Here is a 20,821-nt window from a genome sequence, read left to right on the forward strand (position 1 = left end):
TTCCCCTCACTACTATCACAGCCGACATGGTGGCCTGAGGCCTTTTATTAATGTGTATCTCGCGCTTCAGCTGCCCAGCTTCTATTACCACCAACCAGGGCCACCAATTTGAGTCCACCCTCTTCCGGCACCTTTGTGAACTGTGCGGGGTGAAATGATTTACGACAACAACATACCATCCCCAGAGCTATGGGCTTGTTGAACACTGGCACTGATTGCTTAAAGCTTCATTGATGTGCCACGGAGATGAGTGGGCTGACACCTTACCGTGAGTAATGTTAGGCATTTGAGCCGCGTACAAAGAGGACCTCAGCGCGTCTCTGTCAGAAGTACTGTACAGAGAAACCCTCACTCTCCCAGCTGAGCTGATTGAGGCTCACTTCCTCTGGATCAAATCTGCGACTTGACGTTTGTCAGGCACGTTAAGGAGCTAATAACTAACAGTCGTGTGCCCCCTCCTCGGCCACACTCACTTCCTCGTGTATTCCTGCATAAGGACTTGGTGTTGTACACTCACATTATGGTGCACAATTGCACTGTCTGACCAGCACTCAGCCCTCCATACTCGGGCCCACACAGAGTCATATCCCAGCGTAACAACATGTTCGAAGTGCTCATTAACGGCACACCTCAGACGGTATCTGTCTGTTGCCTGAAACTGGCATGGTCTCTGGGAGAACTCTGGGAGAACAGCCCAATACCCCACCCAGTTGGCCCCGACCCCCATGCTACACCCGCCTTGCATGAGGCATCTACCAAAAGTCCACAGGTGAGTGACAACCATTCCTGCACATGTGTCGTGTGACAGTGCTACAGGTACATGTGACATCCCCCCCACAGAGTGATGTGTGTGATGACTCCTCCAACTACAGGTAGCCCCCCACTTCTCCCCTTTTAGGATTTAGTGAGATATCAGAGGCCAGCCTCAGAATGTGTGATGTTTCTGATGACGACTCGTGTGGAGATTCTGTCAACCACTACACAGAAGTGGCAGTTAATGCCAACACTGATTTCATTTGCAGTTCTAAAGTGTTTTTTGTTGTGCATCCGGGTAATGTGTTTGTATTCTACAAATGAGCCAGCTTCCCCAATGACATGTTGACCCACATTAATCTTTTCCAGTCTGTCCCCTTGCCTGTTGGTACTGACACAACGGTAAAAGTCCTTCATACTGCAACAGGTATTCAGGTTTGCTACCCCAGCTCGCCAAAACCCACCATCCCCTCCCCAGATCCCATCACACTGCTGTACGAGCATTTGCCTGGTCAGGGAGGACCATCAAATTCGCCTGGTCAGGGAGGACCATCCACCCCCCTTGCTGGCTCAAAGATTTCATTTACTAATGTAATGTAATGTATTGTTACTGTTTAAACACCCTCTCCCTCCCCCCTAGGTGCTTCCTTTACATGTATGCCCTCATATTTGCGTTTGTGCTCCACACTCTGGAGGAGGGGGGGCAGGGGGGGAAAGGGGGGGAGGGGGGGGGGGAAGAGGCTAATGTGGCTACTATTGACCAAGTCGCATGTAACATCTTTGTTTGGCAAGCTCTTTGTGAGAAGTCTGTGGTCGCGCACAAAACGAAAAACATATGTACCGAGAATCAAGAACTGTGTATATCTGTATATGTGTGCTTCAGACCAATAAAGTATTGCTTATTACAGGTGGTATAATGTACATCATTAGATCTGGCAATCTTACAACACTAAACCCATAGTCACATCTACATTACTAAATAGCTTTCCTTGGGCATGGTCATCCAATTAGAGTTATAGGATGCATATCTAATGGATTCTGGGACACAAAAATTTGATCTTCAGTATTTCATACAGTAATTGATTGAAGTAAAAATTTAAAGTGCTGTTATAATCTACTCCTTCAGAGCTACAATTTTATGTTAAAGATTTAACACAAAAAGTCCACAGGTGAGTGACAACCATTCCTGCACATGTGTCATGTGACAGTGCTACAGGTACATGTGACATCCCCCCCACAGAGTGATGTGTGTGATGACTGTGCATATGTGTAAATGCACCATAGCTGTTGGTGCACATATTACCCAGACCATATTCATCCAGTATTTGAGAAAGAGAGCAGTTAGCAACTTCCAACACACTGTGCACATAATTTAAAACCTTTACAAAACATTTTGCAGCTGATATTCCCCAAAAATGCTGAAAGAAGAAAGATTGTAGCTTATTACATTTGTGCTGTTCATTCAGTAAGCCTTCTGCATTCAGCGTTATATTTTAATTTATCACTTCTTTAGTACTAATTCTACTCAAAACATAGTTTGCAGAAAGTACCTACATATACCACTGAATGTGCATTCAAAATTATATCATTGTACAACACATAGTTCAGGCGATACAATGCCATAAACATTGAGATGCAGGAAAATCTAGGTTTTTCTTAAATTGCAGTGCAAATTACTCAGACTATAATCATCCAGTATTTGATGATTGGAGCACTTAGTGACTACCAGCACACTTTAAATGTAATTTTGAACCTTTTCTAAATTTATTCTCACCTATGAGCTTAACGTCAAATGTTTAATACATTAACTCACCTGTAAAGTAATCAGATGTCTGAAGCTGTTTCATAGATGGTAGTTTGATTCTTTAGGGATCAGGGTTTTAATGATATTGCCTAATGCATTTAAAACACTGACATAAAAAAATCACATCATCAAAAATTAATTAATGTGTAGTAATGAAATTTTGGGAATACAGTTTACCAGGTAACACATTTAGGTGATTAACATTGCAAGATCACAGGTTAGGGTAAGTCCCATAGTGCTCAGAGCCAACAGGTTAGCGTAAGTGAGTCATTGCAGATGTGGCAGGCTGGTACCTTAATAACTGATGTAACTACCAGACTGTTGAATGCAAGAATACAAATGTGCATGCTTTGTGTTGTACAGGTGCCAGAAGTGAGTTTGTGAGATTGAGTTCCTTGCCTGCCCCACTCGAATGGTCAATACGGGGATCATTAATGCTGTTTGTGGATGACATCAGAGTTGTCATCCGACAATGTCTCATAAGTTCTTGACTGGAGACAGATCTGGTGAATGAGCAGGCCAAGGCAACGTGTAGACATGCTGTTGAGCATGTTGGATTACAACAGTAGTATGTAGTAGTATGTGGGTGAGTGTTATACAATTGGAAAACACCACCTGGAATGTTGTTCATGAATGACAGCACGACAGGTTGAGTCAATTTTGCAGTCAGAGTGACTGGGTTAACCATGAGAGTGCTCCTGCTGTCATACAAAATAGTACCCCAGGCCATAACTCCAGGCACAATTTCAATGTGTGTCACACACACCCAAGTTGGTTGCAGGCCCTCAACTGGCCTCCTGCTAACCAACACATGGCCATCACTGGCACTGGGGCAGAACCTGCTTCCATCAGGAAAAAACAGCGCATCTCCACCCTGCCCTCCAGTGAGCTCTCACTTGTCACCACTGAAGGTGATAGCAGCAGTGATTTGGGGTTTGGTAGAATGCACGCTAAGGGCATCTGGCTCTGAGCTGTCCTTGAATAAACTGTTTTGTAACAATTCATTGTGTTACTGTGGTGCCAACTTGCTCAAATTGCTGGTTGATGTTAACTAATGCTTGTGACTGTTATAGTATGTATTAAAACAGACCTGATTTGCATCCTCATAGTGATGCTACTAGCACCAATCTTGTGTGGATGGAGCAAAGATCATCTTTCAGATGTAGAAACATGCCTACTAACTTTCACTTATATCCCACAACTCCCTCTAGGTGTTGCAATTTTTTTTTCTACCAGTGTATAAGAACAGTTACAGTCCTTAATTGATTATCTGATCACACAGACAACACAACACTTTGTCAGGTAATAACTTTGGGCTCACTGAGGGTGGCAACAGTCTGAAACAGAGAACAGTCAATATGTAGTGTTCTGAATGGTGACGACTATAATTATCAATTATTGGGGGCCAGTGGTCAATTTATCAAGCCCTCACATATTTACTCTATTGCGGACATGTAAATACTAATCTATGTACATCACCAATTAATGATAAGATCAGTACATATGTGGCTTGAGTTGCTTTCCCACAATGTCAGTATTGGCTACTGAGCAAAAAAGTTTGATGGCCACTGGTCTATACTCTTTCTTTCTTTTTTTGGGGGCCTTTGTCTCGTTTCATGTGGGGTAGGCCGTTTTACTAGTCTTACTGCTGATTTGGCAGTGTTAGTTACAGAGAGTGGCCGGATGCCCTTCCTGCCACAACCCTGAACACCCCAGGCTGGAATTACTGTACCCCAGTTGTCTGGATCTAGTGTAAGCCATGGGATAGTGCGAATCCCTGGAGATGTCTGTAAGTTATGTAACTGAGGCAAAATATGGGGACCAGCCCAGTATTCACCTAGCAGAATGTGGAAAACAGCCTAAAATCCACATCCAGGCTGGCCAACATACCAGCCCTCACCGTTAATCCACCGGGCGGATTCAATCTGGGGCCGGTGTGCCTACCTGAGCCCAGGAAGCAGCACTTTAGCACTCTCAGCTACCCTGGCGGGTACTGGTCTATACTGTACTAAGTTTAAAATAATTCAATGTCAGTTTGAATTTTGCATCTGAATGCCAGTACCTCAGCACTTCAATAGTAGAGCATGCTCCATAGTATGTATGTTTGATTCTTATCTCCTACTGGGCTTCAAATTTCACTGATTTTTCTTGTTGTTGCCCACATTCATTCCAACCCTTAACTGCCCCTCTTTTTAATCCTGCCATTATATTCATCTGGCACCCAACTATTTCTTTAATTTTTTTAAAGTAATAATTATTTCATCTTTTCAACAGAATTTTATAATTTGACTTTTTTGTTACTGGTATCTAGTTTTTCTTTAGTTTTTTTCCATTGTTACATATATTTTTTGTTATTTTTGCCTATCTTTATCTTATCTGTGTTTTTCAGTCACATTCATGTATTTCCTCTCTGACATTTGTTACCATCCAGTTTCCATAACATTTATTTGTTGATTTCCCTGTGGTTTGTCCTGTTGTAATGTGCGTAATGCATGTTCCTGAGAATTTTCCCTGCATATTTCTGTATAATACTGTGGCAACACATTACCGTGCATTTGTGCTTGCCACCCATCTACTCTAGCTGATGATCTTGTGCTGTAGCAGATAATGTGTTGTGAACTGTATGGATCTGAGGATGAGTTTTCTCTGCTGGTACCAGATACATGCTTGGCACATGAAGACATCAGTGGTGATTCAGTTTTGTGCATCTACAAAGAGATCAGCATTGCAGGCCTATGGGGAATTAGTAGGCAAAATTGACACCATACTTCAGGGTAACATTATTCAGCACCCGTGTTGTGATTCCATGTGGTGAGCATGAATTATCCACCTCACAGAACCCATTTAAATTATGTTGGGTGTGGCAATATCTGAACTCTTTTTGTGACATATACACAAACTACTACAGTGCCATGCATACACTTCCAGTACCTCCAAGTTCATCAATTTGTATTTGTGTATTTCCTTGATCACTGTTAGATTAGCCCTGTTTGCCATACTTCAAGAACATTAATGATGTTTCTCATGTTTTCTTAAAAACTTGGTAAAGTGATTCCCCCCCACACAGGGATGGTAATAACCTCTTATGTGTACTTGTAATGCCTTTATGAGTGGTGGGGATTACAGGACCACCTCATTTCAAAGTTCCTTTCATAGACATTTTTGTGGCAACTTACCCATGTAAATGTCTTTGCAGTTAATTGTTCCTGTTAACATTTCAATAAAGGAACTGTTTAGTATTTGGATGGTTTTTGTTACACTGTTCTCATGGTGTATCTATCCATTTTACCTTCATGCTGAGCAAAATAATGTTCTTTGAGGAACTCAGTTTCCAGACTGATGACACCAGCTGAATCCAGCAATTGGGCCAGTCTTCACACCATGGCCAGCAGAACCAAGTGGCTGCTAACACCATGTTCCCCCACCACTTAGTTAGTGCTTATGACATCAAGCTTAGTGTGCAATCACTGAGTGACTACCAACATCTCATTCCACCACCACCCGATTATCACTCACAGCACAGCAAACTGCTCCATCGTTCCAATGCTAATACAGGTGTGAACAATCATGTTGCAGGGCGAATCGGATCGAGTTTGGCTCTGGCCAGTCAGACTCCCACCCCCACCCCCCATGATCTAGAAGTGCATATGGCCATGTTTGGCCATGTTTCATGCTTTCCTGAGCCACTCACAGGGACAACAAACACCCAAGTGCACCGAATCCCCCCCCCCCATCCCCTGCCACCTCCCAGCCCTCAGCTAGCCCATGCCACCATCCACCTGCTGTCTTTGAACTCCTGCAACCCCCAGTTGTGGCTTGTTTCCGTCGAGACGATAGTCGCAGGCTTCTCTATTACCAGTGACTGAACCAAGTTCGCCCTGAGCAGCTTGAGCCTTTGGTCACTGCAGTTATCCCAAACCTGCAATATCTGGGCAGATATGGTGCTGTAAAAGACCAGCTGGCAGGGTGGGAGGGTGGGTGGTCCCCACCAGAAATGCAGTGCACACATGCACAATTTTTATAATTTTCATCAGAGGAATATGCCAACTTGTGACCCTTGCAACTCCTCTAGCACCTACACACACTTGCTGAGCCTACAATTGTTCCAAAAATGTTGCTACTCATGAAATGGCTTACCGAGTCTGTCCATTGTAGTCTGAACAGCATTAGCTGTGTGCAATTATATGAATGTTGATGTGGCAGCCACCATGGTGGACATCTTCACTCTGAAGCACACACATCCAACCCTCCAACCCTCCTGCACCATGCCCTTCCCCATCCTGTGATACATGCAATAACCAGTGTGCATGCATACCTGTACAGATGCGCAGACAGCCAACCAGCAAATGGTGACCCAAACTTTCAGGGTTCCGGTGATTTTTACTGTATTATGAGCATTTTGGCAGTAACAACACAAACTGATGGGCACCATGGATGTGGTCCCCTAACACTGGTGGCAGATGTCAGTAGGCATGCCTAGCTGCTCCACTATTTCTTAGTGCTCATTAGTGCACAATCATCAGAACTCCTCTGTCCCAACAGCTTACCACTGGCACCCCATCCCCTTCTCCTCAGCACAGCAACCCAAACACTGGCCTCAACCTCAAACCACAAACAGTTCCCAGTATGGACTTACACATCTGACATCACATTCAAATGAGTTCCTTCCACCCAGTCCAGTCGCTCCACAGAGTGCATCTGTGCCTACCTCCCCCTCCAACTTCCACAAGACAGCATTCTAAGACCTCCATGGCCAATCCCACCCCAGCATTCATGCATCTGTGGCACTCAGCAGGAGCATTTCGTCTGGCCCAGTATCCAGCCGGACTGCATCAAATGGGCCTGCATCTGCCCCCTGTGCCAACACTCAAAAGGTAGAGTATCACATGCATGGTTTCTCTCCCACTGATGGACTATTTTTTCTGATGTCCGTATTGACATTATAGACACCCTCCCATTGTTACATAGCCACTTTAAGAGATTCACTCAGTGGCTGGAAACTGTGCCACTGTCCAACATCTTGGTGGTGAAAGTGGCTTTCATGGACACCTGGGTCTCTCATTTGGAGGGGGGGGGGCACCATGTGATGATGACTGTGCCTATTTAAAACACTTACTGAAACTTGTGGAACAAATGTTATTTTATAACTAGTTACCACCCTGCTCCTAACAGCATGGTAGAGAGATTTCACAGAACCCTAAAAGCTGTCCTTACCTGTCATCCATAACTTAACTGCCACCCTAGCTTGTGGGTGGACCACAAAACTGACTTAGCCCACAAAACTGACTTGGCTTCATCTGCCACCAAAGTTGCATATGGGCAGCCGCTTGCCATCCCAGGTTACTTCATTAAGTTGCAGCCCTTGTTGGCCACCACCTGCACCCTGGTCTTCAAACAGCAGTTGCTCAACTGGATGACATGCCTACATCTGGAGCCCTCACAATGCCATGGCAAGTGAAGTCTGTCGTGACTTGCCACCTCCACTTGTGCATGCATGTCATGCTTCAGGTGGACACTCGACTGTCACCACTCCACCCACAGTACTCAGGCCTGCACTTTGTGCTCAAGTGCAGGGAGAAGACATTTTCTGTTTGCATCAACCAATTGATTGAAAATGGCACTATGCCCAATCTCCCACGCTCTTGCAAGTTGCCATTCATCAAAATCAACGTAGCGAGGACTGAAATGTGACACTGGCAGATGCTGCCAGCCTGACAGGCAGCATTTGGGACTCGAGAAGCCACCCTGCCATTTACCCGGTCCCCTGCCCATGCAGAGCTTCACATGACATCCTGCCACTTGCACCTGCTGCCAGACTGGTCCTCTGGCCTGAGTTGCAAGGTGCCAACACTATACGTTTGGCACTGAGGCAGCCGTCACCATCCCTGTGATGTTGGGCATGCCACCACTGCAACCTGTGATCTGGTCTACCAAAAAGAGGTAGCAGCAGTGGGCAGCTACAGCAGTGGCACAGGATGGTGTGCATCACGCCACCCATGTGAGCTGCCTGCCATGTGTGATCTGCCCAGGCACCAGCACTCCACCACGTCCTCCAGCAGGCCCCACCTCCACACCACAGCATATCTGACTATGCTTGCCGACTGTTGTGCATCACTGTCTCCCACCCTAGCTGGTGGTGAAGTGCATTGTTATCCCCGCACTAAGCTCACAACATCAAACACCAAATGCTGCTACAGATCACACCATAACCTCCACCTCTGCCAATGGTCCCAAGCAAACTGAAAAAAACAACAAAACCAACACTATTATCTGCGGCAGTATGCCAATCAGTGTAGGGAGTGGCCACTGTGTCCTGTAACCCATTGTTTCCTTCTTGTAGGAGGGGGCGATCTGTGTGGCAATTTGCTACTATGTGTCTGTGCCTACCATCCATCTGCTTGAGCAAACAATTTTGCACTGTAATAGATGATGCATTGCCCAGAAAAACACTGCACTATGATCTGTATGCTTCTGAGGACAAGGGGGTTCTGTGTAATGCACCTGTTGCTGCAGTGCATGGGGTATTTGTCACTTTTAAAAATGTTAATTTTTGCTGATACAAAGTAACAGTAACTGATGCATTTAACGAACCAATGCAAAAGCTTTCATATTTATAAGCATGTTTACTTCATTTTTCAACACACTGCTACTGTTTTTTGGTAGATGTCTGCTGCCACAAAACAAGAGACTTATGCTGTAACTAGCAGATCTCTACAATGTTTTCACAGCATAGTAAATATTTCTTGAAAAGCAAATACACAGACTCTTCCAAATTTATTGTTGTCTCCACTGGAAAAATATGACTTTTATACTCTAATCATGGACATTGGAGGATGAAGTGATATATTTGCTATTTTTATTCTTTCATATTCAGTATGATGTCAATGATGGCATTAAAGATGGAGCAAAATTAGCTTTACTCCCTGCTTCCTGGAACAATTTGTTCTTCAAGGGGCCTGTGAATAAATCCTATTACCTGGGAAGAAAATCCATCTGAAAATTAAGAGCACTACCTATCACCAACAGACACTATGCATGGTGTCATTTTGTTTTTCAACACCACTGATGCTTTCTTTAATGATGTAATTAGGGCTGAGCACTTTAAAAGAAGAGTCATATAAATTAACTTCTATCAAACAGCCAAAGATAACTCATTGATATCTAAAAAAATATGTTTTGTGACAGTTATTGTTTACCCTTTAGTGGATTTCACTGTTCTGCAGTTGGAAGTAAAGCAATGAAGCTTCACTTTATTTCTGCAGTTCTCATCCAGCAAAAACAGTATATTCAAAGGAGACATAATAAACAAATCTGTAGAATGAAATACATAAGTAAGAGCTTAATACTTTGTGTGTAATTATGGTTTAAATCTAGTGTCAGCAGATTGTAAAGCTAATAATATCCTGTAACTAAAAGTACAATACTGTCTCTTACTGGAGGTGAGTCAAACAACAACACATCAGTTCCTTTCAGTGTTAAGAAACGTGGTTTGTAATTTTGCCATGGTTGATTGTTGTTGAGTATTCCTTCATTGACCCATCCCATGTATTCAATTCGTTCTGTGGCAGGGAAGTTACGGTTGTAAAGTTTCATCTGCAAAAAGAAAATGAGTACATTTTGTTTTTATATTAAAATAAATTTGCTACAGAAACACAGAGAATTTACCATCAAAATTTAAAGAGTTTATTTTCATATACAGAGAGCAAAATCACTGTGAATGAATCTGGACATGACCTTTAAATCTTTTGTGGCATGATTTATCAGTAGTATGATTTCTGTTTCAGTTCCAGATGGTCAACAAACTAAAATGGAATTGTCAGCTTGGGTAGGAAAAAAAAAGCAACAAATCTGTGTCCTGTAACAAGAAAACAACACAACACAACCATCTGTTTAGTTTTCTACTCCCCACCCCCCACCGTGTGTGTGTTCTTTTTTTAAATTTTTTTTTTAAGTGTTGCATATTCTTACAGAAGACAGTACTGGTCAAAACTAGGTTTAAACTTTCTATAAATGTATATCCAGAAGCAAATCTTGAGGTATGGACCATTCTGGTCTATGACAGCCACCTGCCTGCTGATACTACATGAGAAGCTCAAATGGTCACCATTCGGTCTTACACATTCTTCAGACCTCCTCCTCAAAGAGTAATGAACTCGTGCATATGCACTTGCATGCCAGTTGATTTTGTTACATCCATGACACATACGCTCCTGTAACATGTTCTCATTGTTGAGGGATGTGGGGCACACAAATGCTCTTAAATGACACCACATCCAGAATTATATGGACTTAAGGTCAATTGAATGGGGAAAGCATGCTAGCATGCTACTGCATCAAACGATACCATTCATCCCCCCCCCCCCTTTTTCCCAGATGGAATGGGATTTTTACGATGTCCTTCAGCACACATGACACGTGCCTTTGATTAATGATACTGGTTAAATGATAACCAGTCATTTCCTAAATGCAATAATAGGATTCCATTTCATTGTTGAAGCCTACATTGTTCACAATCTATGGAGTCACTAATCTTGTTCTGATGTTACCACAACCTCAAAACAATATGTATTGGATGGTTGATGTAGGAGACAGTGGTAAGTGTTTTATCTGACAACAACATCATAATCAGAGGACTAAGTACAGAGACGAGTACAACCAAGAAGAAATGGCAATGAACATCGATAGGAAGACAGCCTACACCACTGTTGTATTGACTTTTCTCAACACAATGGCCCACATCTCAACAGGGATTTGTTTCCAGACAGATGTTTGTAGGACTTTGTTCTAGTTTTGACCAGTACTTTGCCCAGTGAGTATATGGTGCACTTTTTAAACATGCTAAGACTCTCCCATAGCTTGTAGCTATTTTAAATACATCACTGGGACAATCATTTCCCTGGATAAATGTGAAAAAGTAATGTGTGAAAGAGAGTGAAGTTGATATTTGACATATACTACAATGTAAATGAATGCACTATTGACAGTTGATGGCATATTAGCTGTCCACTGACACACAATCAATTAGAAGGAACATGCCATTGCACTGACTGGGCAGTAGGAGCTTTGTGACAGGTTACTATGACATGGATAGTGCCCATTGCTAAGCTGAATTCTGCTTGAACAAAGAATTTTTTGCTTTTTGTTTATTCATAACTGAGTGACTGCAATACACACTGTGTGATCAAAAGTATCCAAACACCCCCAAAAACGTAAGTTTTTCATATCAGGTGCATTGTGCTGCCACCTACTGCCAGGTACTCCATATCAGGGACCTCAGTAGTCATTAGGCATTGTGAGGGAGCAGAAGGGGCACTCCGTGGAACTCACAGACTTCGAACGTGGTCTGGTGATTGGGTGTCACTTGTGTCATATGTCTGTTGCGAGATTCCCACACTCCTAAACATCCCTAAGTCCACTGTTTACTATGTGATAGTGAAGTGGAAGTGTGAAGGGACATGTACAGCATAAAAGCATACAGGCCGACCTCGTCTGTTGACTGACAGAGACCACAGACAATTGAAGAGGGTCATAATGTGTAATAGGCAGACATCTATCCAGACCATCACCCAGGAATTCCAAACTGCATCTGGATCCACTACATGTACTATGACAGTTAGTCGGGAGGCCTGAAAACGTGGATTTCATGGTGGAGCAGTTGCTCATAAACCACATATCACGCTGGTAAATGCTGAACAACACCTCGCTTGGTGTAAGGAGCATAAACATTGGATGATTGAACAGTGGATAAACGTTGTGTGGAATGTTGGTACACAATGTGGCGATCCAATGACAGGGTGTGGATGTGGTGAATACTGGATAAATGTCATCTGTCAGCTTGTGTAGTGCCAACAGTAAAATTTGGAAGCGGTGGTGTTATGGTGTGGTCATGTTTTTCATAGGTATGGCTATACAAAGAACTGGAATGAGAGTGCATAACAGCATCTTAGCATGAACTGAGGGAAATAATTCACTCTGTGCAGCTGTTAGTAATCATAAGGAGAAAATATTAATATATAACTTTGTGAGGAATATATGTGGATGGACTGCTTAATACCCCTAACTGTACGCAGTATAGCAAATCAGTGACTGCTACATTCTTGAGTAGATGATTTACTGGGTACAAAAAGTCTGACAGATTGCTGATTTGAAAGCCCTGCTGTCATCAACTGATGGTGGTTCTCACAAGATCTGAGCTTGAGAAACATTTAGGCCTTTCTATAGCCTGGATAATAGTACTTGCAAGCAGTGGGCTGAGGATACTCCAAAAATGGCTTAGATAGTGGGGAATGCCCAGCAACTTGTATGCTCACACTTCACCACATAAGGATTGGCTACATACAAGTAATATGATCTTTAGAATTAAAAATGCATGCATCAGTTTATGTAGGGACATAAGATCAGAAGACAGGAAGAAACAGAACTAAAATGCAATTGATTATCTTTTACAGAACAGCAAGGAAATGCATCAGATGGTGACAATCCAGAAACACTTCAGAATTTTCTTTGAGAGTGGTGTAATAAGGCGCTGAGTAAAAATAGATACAGATATTGGGTGACTGGGCTGGAGGGGGGGAGGGGGGGGGGGAGCGGGATAGGTACATCATTAAATTAAGCAACAAATTTGGGATTTTGGAAAAAGAAGATTATGCAGACATTGGTAAAAAGGCAGTTGTTTAACAAATGTAGTTGAGCAAACACCAAAATATTATGCAGATCTTATAATGGCTAAAGTAGAATGAGAATCTAACGTGAAACAAGCTGATTATTAAATAGGAAGTCACAGTTTCACTTCTTTACACGAACATAATGAGCCATCACATGTAATCATGTAATGTGTTCTCCAGTTTTAAAAATTAAAATCATGAAAAAGAGCTTTTTGGCACGTCACTAGTACGCTAAATTTATTTTACAAAAAAATGGTTCAAATGGCTCTGAGCACTATGGGACTTAACATCTATGGTCATCAGTCCCCTAGAACTTAGAACTACTTAAACCTAACTAACCGAAGGACATCACACACATCCATGCCCAAGGCAGGATTCGAACCTGCGACCGTAGCAGTCACGCAGTTCCAGACTGAAGCGCCCAGAACCGCACGGCCACACCGGCCGGCATTTTATTTTACACAACAATGGAGAGCAGCACAGCACATACACAGCGTGCTGCTCTCCTGTTACCACATTTTTCAGCTTTTGTCTGTGTATTTGCGGATGGATGTGTGTGTGCGCGCGCGCGAGTGTATACCTGTCCTTTTTTCCCCCTGAGATAAGTCTTTCCGCTCCCGGGATTGGAATGACTCCTTACCCTCTCCCTTAAAACCCACATCCTTTCGTATTTCCCTCTCCTTCCCTCTTTCCTGATGAAGCAACCGTTGGTTGTGAAAGCCTGAATTTTGTGTGTATGTATGTGTTTGTTTGTGTGTCTATCGACCTGCCAGCGCTTTCGATCGGTAAGTCACCTCATCTTTGTTTATATATATATATATATATAATAGAAGGAAACATTCCACGTGGGAAAAATTATATATAAAAACAAAGATGAGGTGACTTACCGAACGAAAGCGCTGGCAGGTCGATAGACACACAAACAAACACAAACATACACACAAAATTCAAGCTTTCGCAACAAACTGTTGCCTCATCAGGAAAGAGGGAAGGAGAGGGGAAGACGAAAGGAAGTGGGTTTTAAGGGAGAGGGTAAGGAGTCATTCCAATCCCGGGAGCGGAAAGACTTACCTTAGGGGGTTCACATACTGCTCCTGAACAGAAGCTATGAAAGGTTTATTTGAATAATGTTCAGGGATTGCCACACAGAAGTCATTCCTTCAGGAATAATAACAAGATAAGTGGCTAGGCTGCAGATTTTCTTTTTTATGTTGTCAATCATTTAACTACACAGTGGTTGGGAAGGGAGTAAGATAGGGTTGTAGCCTCTCCCCGATGTTGTTCAATCTGTATATTGAGCAAGCAGTAAAGGAAACAAAAGAAAAATTCGGAGTAGGTATTAAAATTCATGGAGAAGAAATAAAAACTTTGAGGTTCGCCGATGACATTGTAATTCTGTCAGAGACAGCAAAGGATTGGAAGAGCAGTTGAATGGAATGGACAGTGTCTTGAAAGGAGGGTATAAGATGAACATCAACAAAAGCAAAACAAGGATAATGGAATGTAGTCTAATTAAGTCGGATGATGCTGAGGGAATTAGATTAGGAAATGAGGCACTTAAAGTAGTAAAGGAGTTTTGCTATTTGGGGAGCAAAATAACTGATGATGGTCGAAGTAGAGAGGATATAAAATGTAGGCTGGCAATGGCAAGGAAAGCGTTTCTGAAGAAGAGAAATTTGTTAACATCCAGTATTGATTTAAGTGTCAGGAAGTCATTTCTGAAAGTATTCGTATGGAGTGTAGCCATGTATGGAAGTGAAACATGGACGATAAATAGTTTGGACAAGAAGAGAATAGAAGCTTTCGAAATGTGGTGCTACAGAAGAATGCTGAAGATTAGATGGGTAGATCACATAACTAATGAGGAAGTACTGAATAGGATTGGGGAGAAGAGAAGTTTGTGGCACAACTTGACCAGAAGAAGGGATCGGTTGGTAGGACATGTTCTGAGGCATCAAGGGATCACCAATTTAGTATTGGAGGGCAGCGTGGAGGGTAAAAATCGTAGAGGGAGACCAAGAGATGAATACACTAAGCAGATTCAGAAGGATGTAGGTTGCAGTAGGTACTGGGAGATGAAAAAGCTTGCACAGGATAGAGTAGCATGGAGAGCTGCATCAAACCAGTCCCAGGACTGAAGACCACAACAACAACAACAACAACAACAACAACATGTTGTCAGTAAGATGACCACCAAATGCATCAAGACAAATCATTGATGGTAATTGGGAAAGCCCATCAGACAGAGTTCCCATATGTTTTGGAGCCAAGTCAAGGCTTAGAGTTTCAGTTGTCCATCCCTTCTCTTGATTTTGAACAATAGCATCATCAGGGAACAGTTCTTCATTTTTAGTGGTATTCGGGCTAGTTTTCCACTTGAAGATTAAGAAAGGGGGAAGTTTGCTAGCATTAGAGTTATGCACTGCTTTTCACATCCCATGTTGTGATGGTAACTTCTTTTGTCCCCTTCCCGTGAATCATTTAACTACACAGTATATCAAACCAAACTGATGTGTCTTCAGTGTTGCCTGTTTGGCCCACTGAAAAATTCTTCTGTTTCCAAAGTATGATGACATACTGCTGAACTTCTTGAAATTTTTTCCTCAAAATCCTGTGGAAGCTTCTGGCATACTATTGTACAACACTAGAGATAAGCCCACCCATTTCATAAAGTGATCAGCCCATCTGTGGCTAGCTTCCATGCCTCAGTATATTAAGAACTGCAGCCAACTCTTTTGCTTCATGTCTAATGATGTCACTAGTCACAGGTTGCCCATTCTTCCTCTTTTCACAGACGAATTCCAAAACTTTTACTTTAATATCAGGATGTCTTCCTTTGTGAGGGCCAGTGAATGTATTTTTAGTTGCAGTATTTGCAAATAATGCCAATTTCTGTTTCTTCCAGAAGTGAATGTTACTCTCAGTAACATTGAACTCTCGTGCTGCTTTCCTGTTACCACATTTTTCAGCATAAAAATTACTTTATTCTTGAAAGTAGCATCATAAAATGTTCTTCTCTACTTGACTTCCATTTCATAACTACTTAATTCAAAGACACTATGCAGTAGTAGCCCAACAATTTTGTAATGAAATTGAGATTTAGAACAATGCATTGTGACTTAAGGAACAATACCGAACTTTCAGTGATGTTGCCAATGAATGGCAGATTTGAGTCTGCATTCAACTGTTGTGCAGCATCAAATCTTAAGTGGATCTCAATTCTGAATAATTCATATGGTGAAAAAACTGGTGTGAATTAGATTCATGTAAATCTGGTATAACAGGAACATGTTAGGATAATAATAATAATAATGATAATAAATCAAATGAAACAATTCAAAAAATATCCTCAAATTAATGTGAGAAGATGAAGCAAAAATCTGTCAAGAAAAACAACCCTCATGGGAGGAAGGAAGCAAATGCTCATAATCATTTTCAGGTAAGCACAAATGATTTAACAATTTCACTTCAGCAGTTTTTCTGTATTAATAGCAGACTGGCATATGTGCCTTTGACAAATCAAGTACAAGGTGATTTTGCCCAAACTGGTGGTGTTATTGAGTGACAGTTGTGTATTAGTGGTAATAGCGGGAGGAGGTGCTGGTTGAGGAAAGGGACTTGCTGAGGACTATTGTAGTAGGGACAGACTGTATTGTTCCCGTGAAACCTGGACTGTTTGGTTATTTTAAGACTTTCTGACCTTAATATCATTGAAAGTTTATCCCAGTAGGCCTACTCTTTTCTTTACCGAGTATGTTGAGGATGTAGCAAAAACTCAGAGAGAGAGTAAATGGATACTGATGGCAGTGTATATGCAGTCTAGTAGTTTTTCTGAGAGCAATCAGAATGCTACAGAATGACCAGTAGTTAGAGATGTGAATTTTTAACCTTGTCTGTCGGCTTAAAGTTGTGTTGATGACCATTACCAACATTATTTCACTAATATGAATGTAATTTTGCAAATAATGATCAGGGTCCAAAAATTAATAGTTTTTTCACCAACACTGCTGCAGTTATGTCACATATAGTCAAATCAGTATAAGAAGATCCACGACAGCTTACACTGCTGTTGCCAACTTTCAGATGCATAGCGCTAATGACTGTGGATGAAAGCAATAGTCATCTGCGTAGTTGTGATAACACTGTCCTATTGTGATAGATTTACAAAATCATATTACACGAATGGCCGAGGAAGGGGCATGAAGCTGCAGTGCCCACCTCACTGCAAATCTCAGGTGTCAGCTTACAGCAACTTGATAGTAGTCAGTTTTGTGGACCATAGTGTGGATCCACTTTTGTGACATTGCACTGCAAAGCAAAGGTGAATTAGATTGTTGTAACCTAAGTGGTGAATTTGCCAATAGGTCATGGGAGATGAAGACATGATTGTTGTACTATTTGTACTGGCGCTAAAAGGCTCAGGGAAGGACATGATCACCACTTTAAATTGCTCAATATATTGACTAATGAAACATGAACATTTATTGATACAGCTATGATGTCCTGTGACATTGCAGCTCAGATAAACTATCTAGGTAAATATTATTTGGGAAAGTTTTATGTTAATGCATATTTCTCAGTAGGAAGCAAGTGGAAACAAGAGTAGGCCTACACAAAATACTGCTGTTCATGATCATGATCATCATTACTAAAAATTAAAAAATTAAGAAGCTGCAACTGTGAATGGTCTGAATAGATTTACATTTCTCATTGATGTAGATCTAATGGGAAAAATCACAAGAAACTCAGCATGCACCTTAACTTACTAAAAATACTACTTAATATCTGCTGCTTATTGCTTCTGAAATTTCTTGGATTAGATAAATATTATAAAGCCGGTCATTTTTTAGGATTAGGAGATTTCAATTCAAGAATAAGAAAAGCACCAACAGTAAATACAGTAAGCACATTTGGTGAAATAACTTTAAATGTACATTGTAGGACATTATGAGATTTTGCTACATTTAATCAGATGCTTGGATAAAAAGACATAAATAAACATGTGGAGTGCAAGAGCTTCAATAATTGACTATGTAACATGTAGGGGGAAAAAAACCCTCTCAAATTCGAGATACCCCCATGGCTTTAGAGGTAATGATATAATTTCTGATCACTTTCTAGTTTCTTCAAAGACTAAAAATGGGCAAGATGGTGGAAATAAACAAATGTAACAAAAACCCAAAGAAAAAACTTGAAATCTGAAGCCCATCTTTTACAGGAAGAAAGCATAAGGAATTTATATCAACAAAGACTCCCATGCGAACTGCAAATGGTTGTAACTAAAGACAATATTGAAGAAGAATGGTCGAGATCAGTGATGTACATAGCTAACAAAGTACCATATATGAGAAAATAAAGTATCAAACCCGAAAAGTAGTTCGAAAATTTGAAAATATGGAATATAAAAACAGCCAACAATATTAGAGCAAAACTAAATGCTTATATGTCTGTTTATAAACACACATAAACAAAGAATAGAAAATACATGAACAGTAAAGAAATAAAACAAAAAAAATTGATAAAAAGATACCATAGTGAATTGTGGGAAAGATTCATTGCCACTGTTGAAAATAATGTAGAAATGCTATTGGCTCATATGGAATTAACACTGAATTAATCACATGTGGAGGAATCATTTTAGAATTTTGCTTTCTCCAGTTTTTAAAGTATGCGTAGGAAGAACTGTTCCATATCTGAAGTATGGAACACAACTAAAGTTATTTCTATATTTGAAAAAGGCAATGGAAAGAAATGAAAGTGTTTATCGAGGCTGCAGTCTCTCATCCAGTTTACTTAACTTATATATCAACAACCTAGTCCTGAAATTGAAAGATGAAATACAGTTAGGAATAAAAATAGTATCTAGCATACCATCAGGTACTCTATATTCTTGTGTCCAGATAATTACACAGGAAGCAGAAAGCAATTTACAAAGAGCAGTATACAATTGAGCCAAAATACAGTATACTGCAATTTAACTGCATCTGCGAATATTACACAGATAATGCCTTTCAAAGGGAATAATTCAGGCAGACTGAAAATTATAGTAAAAGAGAAAATTTTGGAACAAGTATCCCATTTCAGTTATCTATGATGCTGCTTTCAACTATTACTAGGGTATTGAGATGCAGGTTAATATATTTCAAGATATATGCAGAACCAGAAATGACATTCTATAGAGCAATGACTGTGCTTACTCTTGAAAATGATTCTGATACATGGACAAAATCAAGTAAAGAAAAATCACTTATGCCCCATAAAGGCAGCAGAGGTGAAGTTCATGGGATATGTAAGGGGCAGTAATAACATGGATAAAATAAGGAATGAAACAATAAGATCAGATCTAAAAATATTTTCAGTTAATGCTAAGACAGAAGTGAATAGAAGGAAACGGGAGGAGCACGTTAACAGAATGACAGAAAATAGATTACCAAATAAAAGAGAGAGGAATTATTGCGTGACTGGAAAGAGATAACTAGTAAGGCCTTGTAAGAGGTGAATGGATAATAGAGACTGGAAGAGCTGACTGCAACACCTACTCCTTGGAAGGAGATGATGATGACGAAATTCACTGAAAGAGAAACTTCCTGGAAGGTGTGGAAAACTGTGTGCCAGACTGTGACCCAAAACTGAGACCTTTGTCTTTCATGGCCAAGTGCTGTACTGACTGAGCTGTACAAATACGACTCATGACCCACACACACAGAGGTACTCCCGCCAACACCTCTCTCCTATCATCCACAGAAGTCTCCTGCATGTCTTGTGGACTAACACTCCTGAAAGTAAGGATACTGTGGAGAAATGGGATTGTTTCCAGAAAGGATTTTCTCTCTACAGCAGAATGTGGGCTGATCTGAAACATCCTGGCAGATTAAAACTGTATACTGGACAAGAATTCGAACCTAGAGCCTTTGCTTTTCACGAGCAAGTTGTTGGCAAGATAGTGAGAGCATGTTTTATGCTAAATGTGAGAGAAACATTAAAACTAAGGAATTTATTGTTTTTTGTGGTTGTGATGCGGTAAATTGTGTCAGAGTGAGTGTGTTGGCCTCACCAACAGTAAAGATAGCACTGTAAAATGCTCAAAAGATCAGTTAAAATACAGTTGTGAAAACTGTGAAGTGATGTTACGTGATGAAATCTCAGAAGACACAAATACAGTCAAACATAATTAAATTTTATATGCTAGGCAACAATATGATGCTGATTTGGGTGCATTAGTGAGTAATCTTATCAAAATAGTGAAAGAACTTACCATTGACAACAAACAAATGAAAGATCAACCTCATACTGTGATTGCTTCAAACAGTGGGTTAGAAATGTTGTTGACACAAAGTGAAGAAGCATCTCAGTCTTCGAGCAATGTGGAACGACAATGTGCTAAGGTTATTGAAAATAGTGTGTCATGTATTATGATCGAAACTGGACAGTTAAACATCACAAATCTGTCGCAAAATCCAGACGCCAGACTGGAAGACACCATAGAAGCAGTGTCTACCACCATTACCAATCAAAATAGTAGTAAAAAGACTGCGAAACTATCAAGCGGTAATTTTTCAGTGAGAAAAACTCTAATGAAGATCCAAACACTGCTGCAGTG

At 41.0% G+C, this 20,821-nt stretch overlaps 1 protein-coding gene across 2 annotated transcripts in view; it reads right to left on the minus strand.

The window, feature by feature from the left end:
- Positions 1-20,821, minus strand: part of LOC124790549 (gamma-1-syntrophin) — a 780,608-nt gene that overhangs the window by 68,024 nt on the left and 691,763 nt on the right. For both annotated transcript variants that reach the window (XM_047257794.1, XM_047257793.1), the window contains exon 7: positions 9,992-10,150. In XM_047257794.1, coding sequence (XP_047113750.1) covers positions 9,992-10,150 — 159 coding nt within the window. The remainder of the gene's footprint in view (positions 1-9,991; positions 10,151-20,821) is intronic.

This window comes from Schistocerca piceifrons, chromosome 1, assembly GCF_021461385.2.
Source record: "Schistocerca piceifrons isolate TAMUIC-IGC-003096 chromosome 1, iqSchPice1.1, whole genome shotgun sequence".
NCBI classification, from domain to species: Eukaryota; Metazoa; Arthropoda; class Insecta; order Orthoptera; family Acrididae; genus Schistocerca; species Schistocerca piceifrons.